The sequence below is a fragment of the Acomys russatus genome, chromosome 11 (genome assembly GCF_903995435.1).
Source record: "Acomys russatus chromosome 11, mAcoRus1.1, whole genome shotgun sequence".
In the NCBI taxonomy this organism is placed as follows: Eukaryota; Metazoa; Chordata; class Mammalia; order Rodentia; family Muridae; genus Acomys; species Acomys russatus.
Window position 1 is genome coordinate 13,615,188 of NC_067147.1, and position 18,328 is coordinate 13,633,515.

At 47.8% G+C, this 18,328-nt stretch overlaps 1 protein-coding gene across 2 annotated transcripts in view; it reads right to left on the reverse strand.

Moving 5' to 3' along the window:
* Positions 1 to 1,334: 1,334 nt before the first annotated feature.
* Positions 1,335 to 18,328, reverse strand: part of Clic5 (chloride intracellular channel 5) — a 144,772-nt gene continuing 127,778 nt past the window's right edge. For both annotated transcript variants that reach the window (XM_051152920.1, XM_051152921.1), the window contains exons 5-6: positions 8,246 to 8,427; positions 1,335 to 1,737 (exon numbers count right to left, since the gene is read on the reverse strand). In XM_051152920.1, coding sequence (XP_051008877.1) covers positions 1,570 to 1,737; positions 8,246 to 8,427 — 350 coding nt within the window. In that variant the 3' untranslated portion in view covers positions 1,335 to 1,569. The remainder of the gene's footprint in view (positions 1,738 to 8,245; positions 8,428 to 18,328) is intronic.

The following is an 18,328-nucleotide window of genomic DNA, read 5'->3' on the forward strand; positions in this document are numbered from 1 at the left end:
AAGGTGGGTCCAGCGACTGCTCGGGTTAGCCCATGTTGATGTTTCTATGGAAAGAACCCGTGCTGCCCCACCTTCCAGAGCAACGAGCCAAGTCCAGGGCCTTTCCGGCCCCAGGAGCCTCACCCTCCACTGGCAGCAGCACAGAAGGCAAGATTGTTGGAGCTGAGGCCTTGCGAATGGGTTTCTTCGAGACTCTCACTAGCTCATTAGAGGAGGAAGAGCTAATGATTAACTCATTTTGTCATACAGCTTGGTCATCCCAGGGTCCCATGCTCAGGCCTCATCAGTTTTTGTAGGCAAAACTCAAGGAAAATGACTAAGGAGAGAAATACTAACTTGAGAAAAAAAGATTTCCTTTTCTTAAAAATCTGATAGTACGTTGAATAAGATGGCGGCTAAATGGACCCAGGGCAGTACCTATTTTCCAAATGCAAGAAGTTGGGGCTTCCCAGTCAGAAAGACCCACGGACTTTCTTCCTAAGGTAGCCTATGGTCACACCATTCCCTAATAGAATTTCTCTTCCTTCAGAGGTTGGGGCTAAAGAAGCCCGGATCCTGAGCACACCCAGGTAGCAACCCACATCCACGAGTGACTAGGAAGGCCTGGAAGACATTTTTGGCCTATGTTGGAGTCTCCTTTATGGTTGGTATGTGTGCTGTGACACCAGTCCAAGACTTAGATAATGAGAGAGAAGACCTGTCTAAAAGTTTTCTAGGCTACATCAAATTCATATAGAACTTTTATCTCCTCCCACCCCACACCCCACTCTTTCTCCAACCGAAAGCCACTCTTATAGAGAACACAGTCACACACACTTATGTGATCTCCAGCCAGTGACCCCTGTGGCTGTAGACCCTGATGGGCCTTTTGGCATCAACATTGCTTCCCAGAAGCCCCCCTCCGTCTGAGTCCCTTCAGTTTAGAATTATAGGTCAACTGCCTTTGTAGCAAAATGGAGACAAAAGGAAAATGCTGGGGGTGGGGGTCAATGCTGGCCAGGATGTGATCATATTGCACCAGTGCCAGCATTGTAGCAAAGTGGGGTGTGTCCATGGGGACGTCATCATCTGGCCCTCTGTCACAAAAAGCAGCTGGGGCTTGCTTTGCTAGATCCCCACAGCCACACCCAACTGCGTCCCCCCAATCACTGCCTCCCCAATGATTATACAGTGTCAATCATCCATAGCAGGGGTGGGAGAGAAGCCATCATTTTACGTTGTTAGAGCCTCTGAGAAAGCATTACAATGTTGGCAGAAGGGGACAGTGACAAATGCACAGAAGCTTTCCAAACTGACCCCAGATATGCTGGCCCTAGATCAGGCCGGCAGGTAGAAAAATCTACCACCCTGTCCTCTCTGCTTGCCAGGCTCCTACAGGACAAGACAGAAGGATGGCACTGATCTTAGAGCCTACAAGGCTGGAGTTGAGTTCAGGGGTGCCAGGAAGATGTGGCCTAATTTTTTTTTAATGTTTCCCCCAAGGCAACGAGGAGGAAGAGTCTGTAGGGTTGAGGGCCTCTGGGAGAAGTAGAAGTCTTCTGCAGCAGAATTTGGACCAGGTGGCTAAGCTCAGGATCGGCTGAGGCGCCTGGCGACATCTGCGTAGGCCAGCTCAATCTCGCTGTCAGCTGCACAGGTGTTGGTGAACTCGTCTCGCGCATAGGCATTCTTGAGGTACCGCCACAAGCCTGTCATCTCTGCTGGGAGGTCATAGTTCCGGTACTTCTTAGCCACAATCTAAGCAAAGATGACAAGGAAGAGGTGATGTGAAGGCAGGGGACCATTCATTGGGAGGTGTCAGGGCACGGTTTCGTGAGTACCAGGTACATCTGCGTGCAGCGTGGCTGAGAGACCCTGGCTAGGAAGACTAGCCATATCAGCAAGCTCTGGGTTTGATTGAGAGGGCCTGACTTAATGAATAAAGTAGAAAAGAAGCTAAGGATGGTTTCTGATTTCAGCCTCAGGCCTCCACACGCATGAACATATATGTGTATACATACCCATGCACACCTATGATGACAAGCATGCAAACTTGGATAAGCACACCAAACACACACACACACACACACACACACACACACACACACACACACACGAAAATGAAAAGGTGTGCTGTGAAGAAAACCACCAGAGATAAAGAAAACTTTTTGAGCTAGACATAATTGGTGTACATTATAACATACCCATATGCATGCACCTGCCTCTGTTACATGGAGGCTGGCACGATAGGCTTTTTAAAATGAGGTCTGTCCTAGCCGACGAACAGGATACTCTCCACCGTTGAGTGGAGAGTGAGATCTGACTCTCACACGAACTCTGGTGCCCCTTTTCTGACCATGTCCCCCAGATGGGGAGACCTGGTGGCACTCAGAGGAAGGATAGCAAGTTACCAAGAAGAGACTTGATATTCTGAGAGCATATATAGGGGGAGGAGGTCTCCCTCGGTCACGGACATAGGGGAGGGGAGAGGGGGGGAAGTGGGAGGGAGGGAAGAATGGGAGGAAACAGGGGAAGGGCTAACAATCAAGATGTAATATGAATAAATTAATTTTAAAAAGATGGAAAAAAAATAAAAATAAAAATGAGGTCTGTGTAGTCAGACCTTTCTGGGCACGTGACCTATGAGTTCTCCCAGGGTCCTGCACACAGAAGAGCCTTGCTCTTGGTTTAATGCTGTGTCAATATTAACAACTTCTCCATATATATGCTTTAACAAGGGCCTTTTATTCACGGCTCACTGGCACCTGCCCATTAGTCAGTCTTGCCTGTAGCCCTCAGAGTCAGGCGGGGGGGGGGGGGGGGCGTGGAGAAGGAAGGAGTATCTCTCCCAGAGTTCTGCTTCTGACTTCCTCCGTTTTCTCTTTAACAGGGGGTACCAAACCACAGGATCTGACATCCTCCTCCTCAGGACCCCCCAGCTCAGCCATGGAAGGATTTCTTTTCCCTTCCCATATGGATAACGTACAGTCCCCAGGAAATTATGCCAAGCGGAAGACAATGGCAACCTACTGCTTGAAAGGCTCATTTCCAGAGCTCCTTCCACACCAGGGAGAGTACTCGTTCCCTCGTGGCTCTCATTCCAGTTTTGAGCTTCTGGTAAGATACAGGATACCTTCTGTCCTGAGTCACAAGTGTGAGGACAGCATCCCTCCCTCCTCCCCAGCTTCCAAGAGGCTGCAGGACAGGGAGGGACCAAAGCCTTTGCGTTTCTAGATCCCTCCCTAATCCTAATGACTATATAGATTGTGAGAGCTGACAATACTGGCACAGGAGCCGGCCCCTTATCTGGTGCTGTGTTAAATAAGCTACTTAGAACTGCTGCAAAGCTACTTAAATCTCTGAAGAATGCGGCAAAAATTATACTCCTATTGCACAGACGAGAAAGGTGAGACACAAACACTCAACAAGTAAGGTTTTGGTAAAGAGTTGAATTTAATCGCTGGTATCTTCAATTATCCCAACATCTGACAAGGCGCATCTAGCTATATATGATGAGCTGCCTCCTGGCCTCTGTATTGCAGAGGCTTGTGCCCAAGGTACCATGCACGCTAAACAAACCATCCCAATAAGTCACACCTCCTGCCTTCCAAATCCTTTCATTTCAAAGGTGGAAACTCTTCAGCAATGAGCAAACTACAGCCACACGAGGTGGAAAGATTCATGACTTGTTGCAGGGCTTCTCAAGCTGGGAGGGTCACGACCCCTTTGAGGGCTTGAACAACCATTTCACGGGGGTCGCCTGAGACTATATTATGATTCATAACAGTAGCAAAATTACAGTTATGAAATAGCCATAAAAAATAATTTTATGGCTGGGAGTCACCACAACAGGAGGCACTATATTAAAGAGTTACAGCGTTAGGAAAGTTGGAAGCCACTGCAGGTTATAGGAATGATCATGAAATGCCCATTGGGCAGTCTGGAACAGTGGTTACACTTCCTGCTCCCCCGTCACTCTCCTTTCCTCCAGCCCTATGCAAATGATGAAAAACTATGGAAACTCAGATCCTTTGCCCAAAGTGCCAGTTATTAATCTGTGACTTCTCACTGTCCACACTCAGAGGATGACACTCTGGTGCTTTGACACCTGGAGAGACCCAAGACACTGCCTCAAACTTCTTTGCGCCAGTTCAGACAGAAGAAGAGAAGTGCCTCCTGTGGTACCTTGGATTTCACTGTGTTGGAAAGGGAAACTCAGCCCCCATGGACACTTGCCCAGGGTTTGCTAGGTCCTTGGTCTCATTCAGACTCTAAAAGTTATCATCTTACAGAGGTTCTCTGTCCTTAGGAACATTCTCCACTGAGCATCTATTGAAGAACCCTCAAATTTTTATATTAACATCTGCTCTTCCCTTTGAGAAAGGGCGGATGGACTTCCACTGCTCTTGTCTCTGGTCTCAGGTTTTATGGATGGTCCCTTGTTCTGTGACAACCCCCTTCCACAGAATCTCTCCTTTGCCAGTTAATTCCTCCAACCCTATGGTTATCTCCAAATCTATCCTCCAATTTGGTTTTTGTTTGTTTGTTTTTATTTTTTTATTTTTCATAATGCTGGGGTTACGAATACCCTACTTGTTCCTCACTAGGAAAGTGTCTGGCTCTGAAAAAAAAAAAGTTTTTATTATCCTGCAGCAATGATGGAAGCCAAGGCAGGAGGCACACGCCCCTCACAGCTAATCTACGGGCTTTTTTCCCCCTATAGCAGCTTGTTATTCTGCCCACACACCTAAAACTACATTGTGCTGACCCAGAAATAACAAGACACAACAGGGACTCCACTGCAAAGATTGGCTCCCAACACAGCCAACCATCTACCTCCCCTCAAAAGCCCAGGTTTCATCTCTGCATGATCCACACCCACAGGGCTCCAAGTTAACAAGTTTCTGTAACTCCAGAGCGTCCCCTGGGAAAGAGGCTGCCCCTGAGCATGGGGACTTCCAGAAACATCTGGTTTTCCCAGTGTTCAAGATGCAGAACTGCTTGATGTGAAATTATTCTTTCCTGGTGGCGAACAAAGAAGCTACCCACAATGCTCTGTTCTGCTTGAGTGTGACCAGTAAGCAAAGGCAACTAACCACCATTGTCCTAGAGTTCCCTCTGGTCACTGCAAAAGGAGGGCTTTCACATTTGACCAGGGGCCTTTCAGAAGAGATTGCCTTGGCTCAGAGCAAATCTTGGCAGTGATGATGGTCTGGCCAAAGGAATTAGCAGGAATTAGCCAGGTGGGATAAAAATGGTGCATAATAAAGTAAATGAGTCTACTAAGAGCTGGCATGCACAGTCCAACCCTACGCCATGAACTTGTAGTCCAAATACTCAAGAGGCTGAGGCAGGAGGCTGTCAATTTTGAGAATAGCCTGGACTATATATGTGTCTCTGTGCAACTGATCTCAAAGAGTACGGGGTGGGGATGATATTTTACACTGATTGATAAACTCATGTTTTGTTAATGCTAGCATTTTAATTTGGGGTTTTATTTACTTTTTTATTCATTTGTTTTTGTGGTGTTGGGTTTCAAGCTCAGTGCTAAGGAAGAACCGTACTGGCTAGTTTTGTGTCAGCTTTACACTAACTAGAGCCATCTGGGAAAAGGAACTTCATTGGATTGCCCTGGGGATATGTCTATAGGGCCTTTTTCTTGATTGTTAATTGAGGTAAGAGTGCCCAGCCCACTGTGGGTGGTGCCATTCCTAGGCAAGCAGGCCCGGACTGTATAAGAAAGGTAACTGTTATGAGCAAGCCAAGAGGAGCAAGCCAGTGAGCAGCATTCCTCCTTGGTGTCTGCTTTAGTTTCTGCCTCTAACTTTACTGCCTTGAGTTCCCGCCATGATGGGCTATGATGTGAACGTATACACCAAATAAAGCCCCAAGGCCATTGTTTGACCAGAGAAACAGAAAAGCAAACTAGAATACATATTCTGTGTCGTCTCTATTAGCTTGGAAATAGCAGACATGTGCTTAAAGGACCTATGTTTGTATTTATATATGTATCTCTCCCCCCCCCCCAAGTTGCCTCACAGAGAACACAGTCACAATGCTGAACCAGAAAAGCCCAGACCAGGCTCTCAGGGAGTGTGGGCCACAGCCACTCAGCATCTGGGGATGGGGACAGATGTAAAGGTAGGCAGGCTGGGTCCGTGCTTGCGCTCTGAGTTGGCTGTTTCATATGAAAACAGTTAACTCCCATAGCCCGGATTAAATTTTGGCATCGGAGGCCAGACCGCCTTGGCTCCCGTTCATGCTCTCTGCACTGCAGAGGTTTGCCAGGTCCCTGGATCTGATAAGCTGGATCAGCAGAAATCCAAGGAGACGGGCAGTCCAGGGCCAGCCTTTGTTCCCTCCTAGGCCATCCCCCTGTCTGATCCCCAGCGTCCCAGAGCTAGAAACCCACTGAACTGCCTCCAAGGACAGGGGATTAACTTAGCCATTTAGGGCTGGCATGAGCTGAGACATTCGGAGAAGGAGGGAGGAGCCTGGAAGTGGCATGCATTTGCCTACTTTCACAAAGGATGCGTAAGTGACTTGCCCATACGTGTTGGGAGTAGAAAGGAGAGAAGGAAGGAGGGATGCAAAATAAAGCAGGGAGGATTTGACCCACATCTCTTCTTTTAGGCCCAAGGGGAAAAGAATGAAATCCTAAAGGATGAAAGGACCTGCCCTGGTCCAGCCTGCCAGCTGGTGGCAGACGATGAGGTAGAACTTGGGCCTTCTGATCTTTCCATTATGTCCCTGTGACACCGTGCAACCGACGGACATCACACATGCCTAATGGTTCTGCTTATTCCTTGGGGCAGGGGGGGCAGAGGGGGGGTTAGTAAAGAAAGCACAATTTGGTGGGCGGGGCCTACGATAATTAATAGCTTCAAAGTGATGTACTTGGTTGGAGCTACAAGAGATCTTTAGCTTGGCCCTGAGCCCAAGGTGTCTTCATACTGAAGTGTTGTATTGGCCTGCCCAAGAAGCAGGCGGCTCCCTCCCCAGTTTCAGCTCTAACCCAGGCTGGTGGTCAGCTACGTGACTTCACCACAAGACGGTGTGTGCTCTGACTGGAGGACAGTCTACATGTCTAGTCTATGTGCTGCGGCTGAAAGTAGCAAATATGGTCAAATGTGAGCCACCAGAGTACGTGAGAAAGTCATATCCCACTCTCCACTCAACTGTAGAGAATGTTCTGACCATTGGCTAGATCTGGGTAGGGGTTTAAAGTTGACCGCCTGTATTATCCTTGGCTGGTGCCTTAGTTTGAGCGGGACTCCTGGGCCCAAATCTGCCTATCATAATGTTCTATTTGTAGGTTTCTAGGACCCTCTGGTACTCTGGTGCCTCACATTTGACCATGTCCCCTGGAGGGGGGGGACCTGGTGGCACTCAGAGGAAGGATAGCAGGTTACCAAGAAGAGACTTGATACCCTATGAGCATATACAGGGGAAGGTAATCCCCCTCAGGAACAGTCATAGGGGAGGGGAATAATGGGAAAATGGGAGGGAGGGAAGAATGGGAGGATACAAGGGATGGGATAACGATTGAGATATAACAAGAATAAATTAATAATAAAAATAAATAAATAAATAAAAATTTTTAAAAAAGAAAGAAAGTAGCAAATACACCCTGTTGACAAATGATGGCTAGCCTTCTTCTCAATGGAGAGCAAGGAAAAAAAAAAAAAAAAAAAACATGAGTGTCCTGAAAGGCACACAGTAGTTGATCAGACCAGATTTATTAAACGGCCACCACCTGTGGAAAAGGCTTTTGTTCTCACAGAGACTATTGTCAAAGTGACATCCATGTGGTAATATATTTTTTTTTTAAAAATTGAGTCTCACATGAAGTCTGGTGCCCCATATTTGATGACTTCCCCTTTGGTGGGGAGGCCTAGTGGCACTCAGAGAAAGGATAAGCAGGCTACCAGGATGAGACTTGATAGGTTGTGACCATATGGTGAGGGAGGAGGTCCCCTCTGACACAGACCTAGGGGAGGGGAATAGCGTGAAAGAGGGAGGGAGGGAGGAATGGGAAGATATAAGTGAGGGGATAACAATTGAGATGTAATCTGAATAAATTAATTTTTAAAAATTTGAGTCTCAAGAGAGGCTGTTCACCCAGCAAGCAGTGAAGGCTGACCTTGGGTCCTCCTAACAGATCTGACTTCAGAGCCCTGAGTCTTCGCTTCCGGGAATTACTGCCCTGATTCATCTGCCTGACTGGCTGGGCCTGAGATGAAGCCAGCTGACTGACGTCTCTTACCTTGACCACATGCAGCTTGGGCAGCAGATTGCAGTCGGCCAGGGTCAGCTCATCCCCATCCAGGAACTTGCGCTGGGAGCCTTTCTCATGTCCGCGGGTGTTGCTATCAATCTCCTCCGGCAGAGGGGTGTTCAAGTAGTCATCCAGCTTTCTCAGCGCCTTCGTCAAGCCTCTCTCAAGGGCTGGCATGGAAGAACAAGAGAAAGGTCAGCTCTCTTCTTACCAAACGCAGCCACGGCAACCCCAGAGTAGACCAAGTTAGGCTGAGCCATGTCTTCATCACCGCTCTGCCATTTCAGCACATACAACAGAACTCCTGGTAGCTGTGAGCATGACTCCACAGGAGTGTACTAGACAGCCTAAAATGGCAAAGCCTGGGGCTTGAGAGAGGATGGTGCAGAAGTCACTGCTCTACCAAAAACTGGAATTTGTTTTCCAAAACCCATGCCAGGCAGTTCGTAGCCACCTGTGACTCCAGCTCTAGGAAATCTAACACCCTCTCCTGGTCCCTGGCCACTTGCACACACACACACACACACACACAGAGAGAGAGAGAGAGAGAGAGAGACAGAGACAGAGACAGAGACAGAGACAGAGAAAGACAGAGAGACAGAGACAGAAAGAGAGAGAAACAGAGACAGAGAGACAGAGAGAAACAGAGACAGAGACAGAGACAGAGAAAGAGACAGATAGAGCAGCTAGGATACATATCAGCACGTTCACAGTGCTTATCTCTAGCATAGGATCTAGCATAACTTTGACTAACCCACCTGGAGGAGAGGGGACCAGGCCTTTAGGAGACAGGACATATTGTCTAGGGTGACTTGCAGAGGTCCAGTGGGTATCAGAGAGGCCCACTGCAGGTTCATCTACAGCAGAGAGCTCAAAGCTGCCCCAAGTGGCCAGAACAATGCACCAGACAGAAATGGCCACTAGCAATGTGCCATCAACTCCACTTCCATAGAGACCTGCCACAGATGTGGGTAGAGGGAGATGAGGCGGCAGAAGACCTTTATATCCTTGTCCTGACCAACTTTCAAATGATTCATTTAGACACATATGAGCATTAGGACATCTTAGTCACAGAAAGATGACTTGGAAACTGCACCTGAATATACAGGGCAACTGCAGAATAGATGGCTGGCTGGTCATTAGCCACTGTGCCTGGGACAACATTCCTACTCCTCAATGCCTCGCCCCAAGACTCTGGTTTACAATATGAGAGTCCCAGCTAGTGCACATGGGAGCAGATACAAGTGGACATTGCCATCCAGAGGAGAGAGGCTGTGAGGCCTGTCCTCCTTTTCATGATTTCCCAGATGTGTCTGTCATTAATTAGCCACTCCCACATAACCTACTTTTGCCTTTTCATAGGAGGCCTTTTGTTTGAGACAATGGAGGGACAACCAGTCTGGGACAATGCTGCTGAACACTTCCTGGAATGTTTGGCAACCAGCTAGAGGCTGGCCATTAGTTTCTCAATACTTCCTTTTCCCTGGTGTGGCATTTGAACTCATCTTCATCATCTGCTTTGTGTTTCCAGCTTGGGAGAATAGAGTGAGAAGGGCTGGGAAAAAATGCTTGAACTCCCTTCAGTGATTGTCTGGACTGCGATGGGATTACCAGGCTATTCAAGGGCTAGCGCAGAGGGTGGGTACCAGACAATACTCATTGTGCCTTTCCCCCCAAAGCGATTGTGTTTCATGCAGGATTTGTTTGCTTGCCCAAATCCCTCTACTCCTTTCAGTGATAGAGTGGAGCAAAAAACCCAATCACAGTGAGAAAAGGAAAACAAAACAAAACAGTATTCTAGTTTCATGTCTGTTGTCCTGCTAAAACATCCTGATACAAGGCAGCATAGGGGAAAGGATTGCACATCATCTTTGTAGAGAAGTCACAGAGGCAGGACCCCGAGACAGCCCGTCATTACCGCATGTACAGTTAAGCACAGAGCGAAACAAATATACGCAGGCTGCCTTCCTGTATGCTTGATCTTTTGCCCGGCTTTTTCCTGTCCTGTATCCGTCAGCCCGTACCCCCTGCTTAGGGCATGGTACCACTCACAACCCCCGCCTAGGCCGTGGTGCCACCCACGAGAGGCTAGATATTTTCATTATCTATGACCAATCGATATGATTCCTGGCCAACCTGAGCTAAACAAATCCTCAATTGAAACACTCCTCCCAGGATATTTTAGACTGTGGCAAGTTGACATTTAAAAGTGACCATACGCGTGGTATGCTTGTTAAATTTGATCCAAGGGTACGCAGGAGTACGCAAAGGAGAGGAGATATTTCAAGTCCTAACTTCAAATGCCTGATAGAGGCCTTACAGACAAACAATAAAGAGGTTTGGCAAAGAGGCCTGAAGCAACGATGGAAACCCTGGAAGACTAGCTCTGGATAGATTCCAACTGTCTGTCAAAGGAGCTCTGGAAACGGAAGGGGTAAAGTTCAGAAACAGTAATAGATGCCCTGAGTCATTACAACATGGCGCTTGTGCTGTGAGCATGCTCACTGCTCGTCAGTCACGTACCCAGCAGCTCTGCGTCATTACAACAGGGCGCGTGTGCTGTGAGCATGCTCACTGCTCATCAGTCAAGTACCCAGCAGCTCCGCGTCACTACAACATGGCGAGTATGCTGTGAGCATGCTCACTGCTCGCCAATCACGTACCCAGCAGCTCAAGATTCTTTGTCAGGAGCATTGAGCTTGGAGTTGGTGTTAATCATGGTAGGGACATGAGAGGAGAAGCGGGAAAGAAGCCACTGCAGCTACCAGAGGTTAGGAGTTTGCCTAGAATGGTTTCACTGTTGAGGTTATAGCTTCAAAGTCCTTTAACCGAATAGCTCTCTCCCAGGCCTTGGGCATGGTTTTTTACTTCCTTATTTATGCTTATTGCGTTAGCTTTGGGCACCATAAATCGCATCCGTGTCCCTGGCCCTGGTACTGCTCTGTGGCTAGAGGTTAGCTCCCCAGCTTCACTGAGTAACAGTTTCCTCGTCTCAATATGACAATGAAGACATACCCCCGCCCCCGCCAGGCCACACATGGTCCCCTATGGGCGCAGTCCACTCAGACAGTGTAAGAGGAGCTCCTGATACAAGGGCCTGGGCTGCACCAGGTGTGTCAGTGATTATCGCTGTTGTCTTATGACCCAGTTCATCCACCGTCATCCTTCCGTCTGTGTGAATCCGCCCATACTTTCAAATCCACATAGGTTTAAACATCTCAAGATGCCACATAGAATGAGAGATGCTGAGTGGCCTCCTCAGTCCTGAAGTCAGGCCCAAAGTGGGGCTTTCTCTCCCTCCTTCCTTTTTATATTTTTAAACTGTGTTTTAGACTTGCTTATGAAGCTTAGATTGGCCCCATCCTCAAAAACTAGCTGGAGACGCCTTTGAACATTTGGCTCTCTTGTCTCCACCGCCCTAGTGCTAAGATTACAGGCACATGCCGCCACCACGAGCCTTCCCTTGTACGTTTAATGCATGGCCGTAACTATGCCCCTTATGCCTTGTGGAATCCTTGTTGGTGGCAATCCGTGTAGAAACGGATGATCAGAGGGAGGCTGAGCCACCATCCCCACATGCTGAAACACTGCCAGGGTAACAATCAGTGGCAGCAGGGCAGTACCTGGCCTTTCTCTTCCAGCATTCTCCCTCCTCCTGCTGGCTCAGTCCTGTAGCCCCAAGATTATATGAGCTCTTTTGGCTGATGGCATTTGGGCTTTGAAACCACCCATAGTGAACTTTCCACACCAGTAAGAGGGATAGGAAAGAGACCAGGATGACAAGCGTGTGTGTGTGTGTGTGTGTGTGTGTGTGTGTGTGTGTGTGTGTGTCTGTGTGTGTGTATGCTTGAAATCTTACCTCTGAAACACTTCCTTGGAGATGCTGGCTGAAGTAACTAACTTCAGACAGACCAGAGCATCCAGTGACCCATGATGGCTAATGTCCCATGAACTTGATGGATGCCCAGACTTTTAATTGCTCTATTCCCCTTTTCTGTCTCTGCTCCCCATAAAGATTTATTCTGTATGACACACAAATGCGCCGAGTAAAATATGCAATGAGGAAAAAGGGGGAAGAGTTCATAAATATTCTCAGCCATATGCAAACAATCTCAAATTTATTTCTCTCTCTCTCTCTCTTTTTTATAAAGAGGGAAAAAAATCCACCCATTCCATGATCGCTTCCAGATTCATTGAGGTTGCTATTACATAAGAGCCAATATTGTTTTCTCGTCATAGAGAAATAATGAGTTGAAAATGGCAATTTGAGCTAAGAAAATAATATAGTCTTACCAAGGCATGGGGGCTGAGTGGGGAATGGGGAGCCAAGATCCTGATGCAGCCTCCACCAAGTTTCGGCAAGCATGGCTCAGCCCTGGGTTGCCAGCACCTGGGCACAGCATGGGGCTGGGGAGTGAGCGTGAGGCCAGCAGCACCTCTGGCTCTCACAATTCACCTGGAGAGGAGCCGATGTCAAGGGTGGTCTTTGGGAGGATGGAAAGCAGGTCTGGGCTCAGCAGTCCACGGGATGCAACGCCCTTCCTGCACTCTGCAGGCACTGCATGAGCCCAGTGCACAGGCATATATGCAGGCAAGGCATCTGTACACATAAAATATGATTTAAAATTGTGTTTAAAAAGGGATCAAGGCCCACATCTGACAGGTCTGCAGCCTACATGGGTGTCTGACCAACTGTCCCGTGGAAAAGGAGAGCGCAGCTGCTGGGTGCAGGCCCCAGGCTTTGCGCCCTCCACACTTTCTCTGCTGCACTCACCCTCCACACTCTCTCTGCTGCACTCATCCACTACAGTAGAGACCATTCCCAGGACGGCAACACGGTCACTGTTTTCTAAATGTAGCCTGGAGTGTGGTGTCTCTGTTGCTTAAATACACAGAGACACTTCAGGAAACTGAGTCACAGACATGCCCAAGGCACAGCTGCTTGTGCTAGGACACACACAGCTGGTTTCTTCAAGCGTTCAAACCACTCCCTTAATGCTTCCTTAAGGGATCCCATGCCCTGGACAGTGGGAAAATAACAATTTATTACTCTATTCTGGATTATAATCTAGGCTGATGTAATAGCCCCTGGAGTCCCCTCTAGAGAATGGTCCGTCTCTTTGGCATAGATGCGCTCAGTTTCTCAGACAGACTGTCTCTACCTTCCTCTTCTCCCTGCATCAACGGGGCTAGGGTTGGGGAGATGCTCCTGCTACCTCGTGGCACTAGGTGGTGGTGGGAGCTAAGACAAGCCTTAGCTTCTTTCTAGCATGACCATGGAGATGCTGGCTGTAAAGGTGAGTTGCACGTGTGCTCCTTGCCCCACCTACATGCTGGAAGGCACTCCAAGCACAGCATTACCTCGGTCTCTTAGTTGCATATCTAGGCTGCTGACTTCCCTGCCTCCCTCACCTTCCCTTTACCCGGGAGTCCTTTAAGCCAGTGGCTCTCAATCTTCCTGATACTGCACCTTTAATACAGTTCCTCATGTTGTGGTGACACCCCCCTGCAACCAGAAAGCTATTTTTGTTGCTACTCCATAACTGTATTTTTGCTACTGTTATAAATCATAATGTATATATCTGATGTGCAGATGGTCTTAGGTGACCCCTGTGAAAGGGTCATTAGATCCCAGACAGGTCTCAACCGGCAGGTTGAGAAACACTGCTCTGAACCTTTCTTTCCTTTCAGGTTTTCTGTCAAATAGTCTATCAAGTTCATAGCAGCAAGCTTCTTTACCCAGGAGCATGAGCAGAAGGCCTGCCTGTACTCTGTGAGCTTTTCAGACAGGGTTCTTAGTGGGTGAGAAACTAAGAGAGACTAGAATTTAGAAAAAACCTCAAGAAAGTAAGTAGCTATATTGAATCCCAGAAGTTAAGTACCCACTTGGTTTTCCCCCATAGACATCTTATTTGAAACGGGCCTGGAGCGATGGCTCAATGATAAAGTGCTTGCCCTAAGGTTGGCTCCTCAATACCCGTGTAAAACCAAGGCATAGCAGCATGCTATCTGTAACCCCAGCATAGCCCAGTGGAAATGGGGGGGGGGGAGGAATCTCCTGAGACTACTGACCAGCTAGTTGAAAGCAGACAGCAGACCCAGGTTCATGGAAGGAACTCTGCCTCCAAAAATAATGTGGACATCAATAGAAGAAGATATCCAAGGTTGACCTCTGCTGCCCCTGAGAGGGGTGGGGGTGGGAAGAAGTCCTTCTTAAAACATCCTAGTCTCTAGAGACTATATATAATATATATATATATATATATATATATATATATATATATATATATATATATATACATATATATATATTATGTCTCTGTGTGTATAATATCACTTCAATGAGAATCATACACTCAGAAACATAAGGAAAAACACATTTTCAAAATATTAGCCCCAATACACAAGTCAGGAGCAAAAACCTGGTTTTAAAAACTGAGGCATTGGATCACAAAACTTAAGCCTCTCCCACTCCGCAGGCCACTGTGAGTGCCAAGGGCTGTTCCACTGTTTCTGGTCACCTATGTGGCCTATCCCATGCTACAGACTTCCCATACGCCTCTATGTCGTTGCAAAAGGGAGCATTATTTCTTTGTACCCTACCTCCCAATGAATTTGAGGAAGCATTTGCATTCTTCTTTTAATGGCTGAGCTTAATTAGAACCTTGATGCTTCAGGAGTCACCCAGAATGGTCTAGAAGACCTTGTCTGTGAGTACAGAGCCTGCCAGAGTCCCTCATATCCTTTCTAAACAAGAAACGGAGGCCCTGCCTGTGTCCGGAGCCAACGCTGTGTAAGGAAAAGTGAAAACTCTACTTGGATTTTCTCCATGAAGGAAGAAACATCTAGGTCCTGAGAAGAACTCGAATAATTGGCTGAAATATCTACTTTTCATCGTGCAGCTCTCGTCTGAGGGAGGCCCAAGTGGGAGTCTCTAGGCACCGTGTTGGAGGAAGAAGAGAAGCTCAGACACGCTGTGTTGACATTTGAGAGTTGAAAACGTAAGTGATATTTCATGAATTAGGTAAGGTGATGGAGATAAAAATACCCAAGAAGAATTTGATATCCCCTCTCTGTCACCTTTTGGAGGAAGAAGTTTTTCTTCCTGTGTCCTGCTAAGATGTAGGAAGAGAGTCTGAAAAGCTGAATTACTCAGAGCCAAGCATTCAGGAATTCAGGACTGGGGCTGGCAAGTGGCCGACATGTTGGTGCTGTCACACTGAGTGCGTTTCTTTGGAAGTCAGATGCTGTGTGGAGATTGACTGACTTTCATCTTTGTGTTTGCCAGTATGGTCCCTCCCTGCCCCCAGTATATGAAACCTCACAGAAAGGTTTGTACTCATTAAGCAGGTTTGGGGAATTAGCCACAGTTGGGTAGACTGTGGTGTTCAGCTGCCTAGGGGAAGACACAGCAGGTAAAATGAGGTTGAATCCTAGGACCCCTGTCACACAAAGCATGAGGACCTCAGAGCCACTGGGTCAGAGCTGGCACAGGGTTCTAGAAGAGGTGGAGGTGTGGTAGCTTTCTTTGCTGTCTCTGTGCCTCTGGCTATGTTCACACATCACTGGTGTCCACAGGAGAACGAGAAGGAAGGTTACAGGTGTCAGAAGTAGGGACCGGGGTGCCTCTGAAGGATCGATGACAGTAGAGGCCAACCATTCATGACATGCCACTCACTAGGAACTTGCTCTTGAATTCTGCTGCTACCAATGGCTGCCAACTGGCTGCTGTTGAAACAACTTCCAGGGAGTCTGGTGCAGAGTAGGACCTAACAGGAGACCTAACTTAGGATCATTATTATGACTGGAAGTGAAGACTTATGGGAGGACAGGGATGCTGTGTGAACAGGTCAACTTAGGGCAGATGCTCAGCGTGGGAACGGAAGCTGAGAGCACTAGAACTTCCGGGCCATGAGGAGGATCCTGGGGGATCGTAAAGGGTGACACTCACTCTCATGGATGTCTGGAGTCACCTCCTTGGGCCCTGCCATATTCTCTCTGTGCTCTCAGTGTTCAGCGTTCTCAGTCTGATCCCTTGGAGAATGTGTGCCCATATCTGCCATCAGACCAGTATCACTTGGCAGATCCCAATTGGTCAGCAAGGTGTGTATCAGCAAATCAAGCCAGCTCTGGCCTCAGGGACTCAGCAGTAGAGAGCAATGCTTCTATTACATCAGTCCAGGCCCTGGCTCGAATACAAATGGCGGGAGACAAACAGAAGCAAGATGCCACGCCCCTTAAGCCAGGTCCCCTGCCATGGCCTGGAGGTGTCAATGGGCTAAGGAAAGTTTGCAGTTCCAACTGCCACAGGTGGGAGTCCTTTGCTCTGGGAAGGAATTCAGCTTTGGGTGGAAGATAAAGTGATGCCTTCCTCCACAGACAAGACTCAAACCTCACGACAGTTAGGATGTGGCTATCGTGAAGACTCAGAGTGAACAGAACTCTCCCAGGTACATCTCCAAGGAAGTCATGGACTTCCCATTGAGGAAAACACCTTCTCCATGACGCTATTTCCCTGAGCTCTTTAGAGGAACTAGTGTTTCAAAGAGAAGAACTTTTCGATTTAGCTCTACATGTCAACTTATCGTTGGCCAGCATTCATGAGATAGCACCCAACAACGCACGTACACTTTATTCTATGTAAAAGACTTTGGTGATTGCTTAGCAGGTATGTTTAAGGCATTGTTGTGGTGAGGAATTCGGGGAGGTTTTGACATGCTGCACACATAATAGATTTTTGAAGGATGATACTGATGATATAGACAAGTTCCAAGTGAAGATATTTTTGTAAATCTCCTGAAACCCACAATACATTTGAAGAAAGAAAAAAAGTGTCATGTATTTCTTCAAATTTAGGGTTCCATACAATCTGTACCATGCAAGCTTTCCCATGCATTTATTTATCAGTGGGAATAAGATGGAGGGAGAGAGGAGGGAGAGGGAGAGGGGAAGAGGGGGGGGGAGGAGACTGGGTTTGGTTCTGATTAGCGGCCAGCACTAACTCCAGCCATGGGGCGGTGGTGACCCCTCCTGGCTGTCCTTAGGCACAGCATCTCTGTCTACTTCTTCAGGAGGAACTTGTGTGTGTTTCCTATTAGGGTTCCCAGAAACTCATAAACGACTGTAAAATCCATCATGCTAATAGAAGGAAGGACATAAATGCCGACTGAAGCGATTGATGCCACCGGTGTCATTCATGAGGCTGACTGAGTGGGGGAGAAATCTAGGAGACATTTACAGTTACTTTACAAAAGGTGACTTTTTTTTTTTTTTTTAAGTGTCAGTCCATAGATTAGGTGTAATATGGATGTTCAAGGTTAAGGAGCGAGCTGGCCAGGGAGACTCTAATTATATTGGTCTTCTGTTTCTGTACCAACCTGAATCATGCTTACATCTCTCTCACCGTGAGCACTTTGGCTAAGGAATTCCACTCCCCATGCCTTCATCCTCAATGCCCACATCTTTTACACGGGAGACCTTCCCAGGTGTAGAAGCAGCTACCTTGCCACCACCCTTGCCTGGTTTGGGTAATTCTGTGCATATCCTACACATTCCCTTCCAGTTGTCACACGCTCAGTGTTCCTGTGTGCTGGGTTCCGTACCTCCTGTTCCCTCGTGGGTGGTGAAGTCTGGGTTCATGATGAAGCTGGGCCTGCTGAGGACACTGGGGAAACACACATGGTCGTCATTCAGTGAGGACTTGCTGGCTTATGGGTGGATTTGATCACAGTTTTCTAAGCGTCCTACTCTTGTTTGAAAACTCAGTACCACATGCATTCTGAAACAATGGATAATATTGGCTGTGAAACACGCACTGGTCGGGAGGAGCACAGGCCGTGGAGCCAGCTGCGGGGTTGGTAACCCTGGCCCTGCCTTTTACAGGCGACTATGGTCTGCTTGAAATGTCCGTGCCTCAGTTTCCTCATCTCCAAAGTGGAGACCACAACATGGTGTACCTCATCGGGTTGGTGGGCATTAGGATTGAGTCGCCTGACCATAGGAGAGAGTATCTGGGCACCAGTGTGTGCCACTGTGTGTGTGTGTGTGACACGGGAGGGTGCTGGTGTCTAA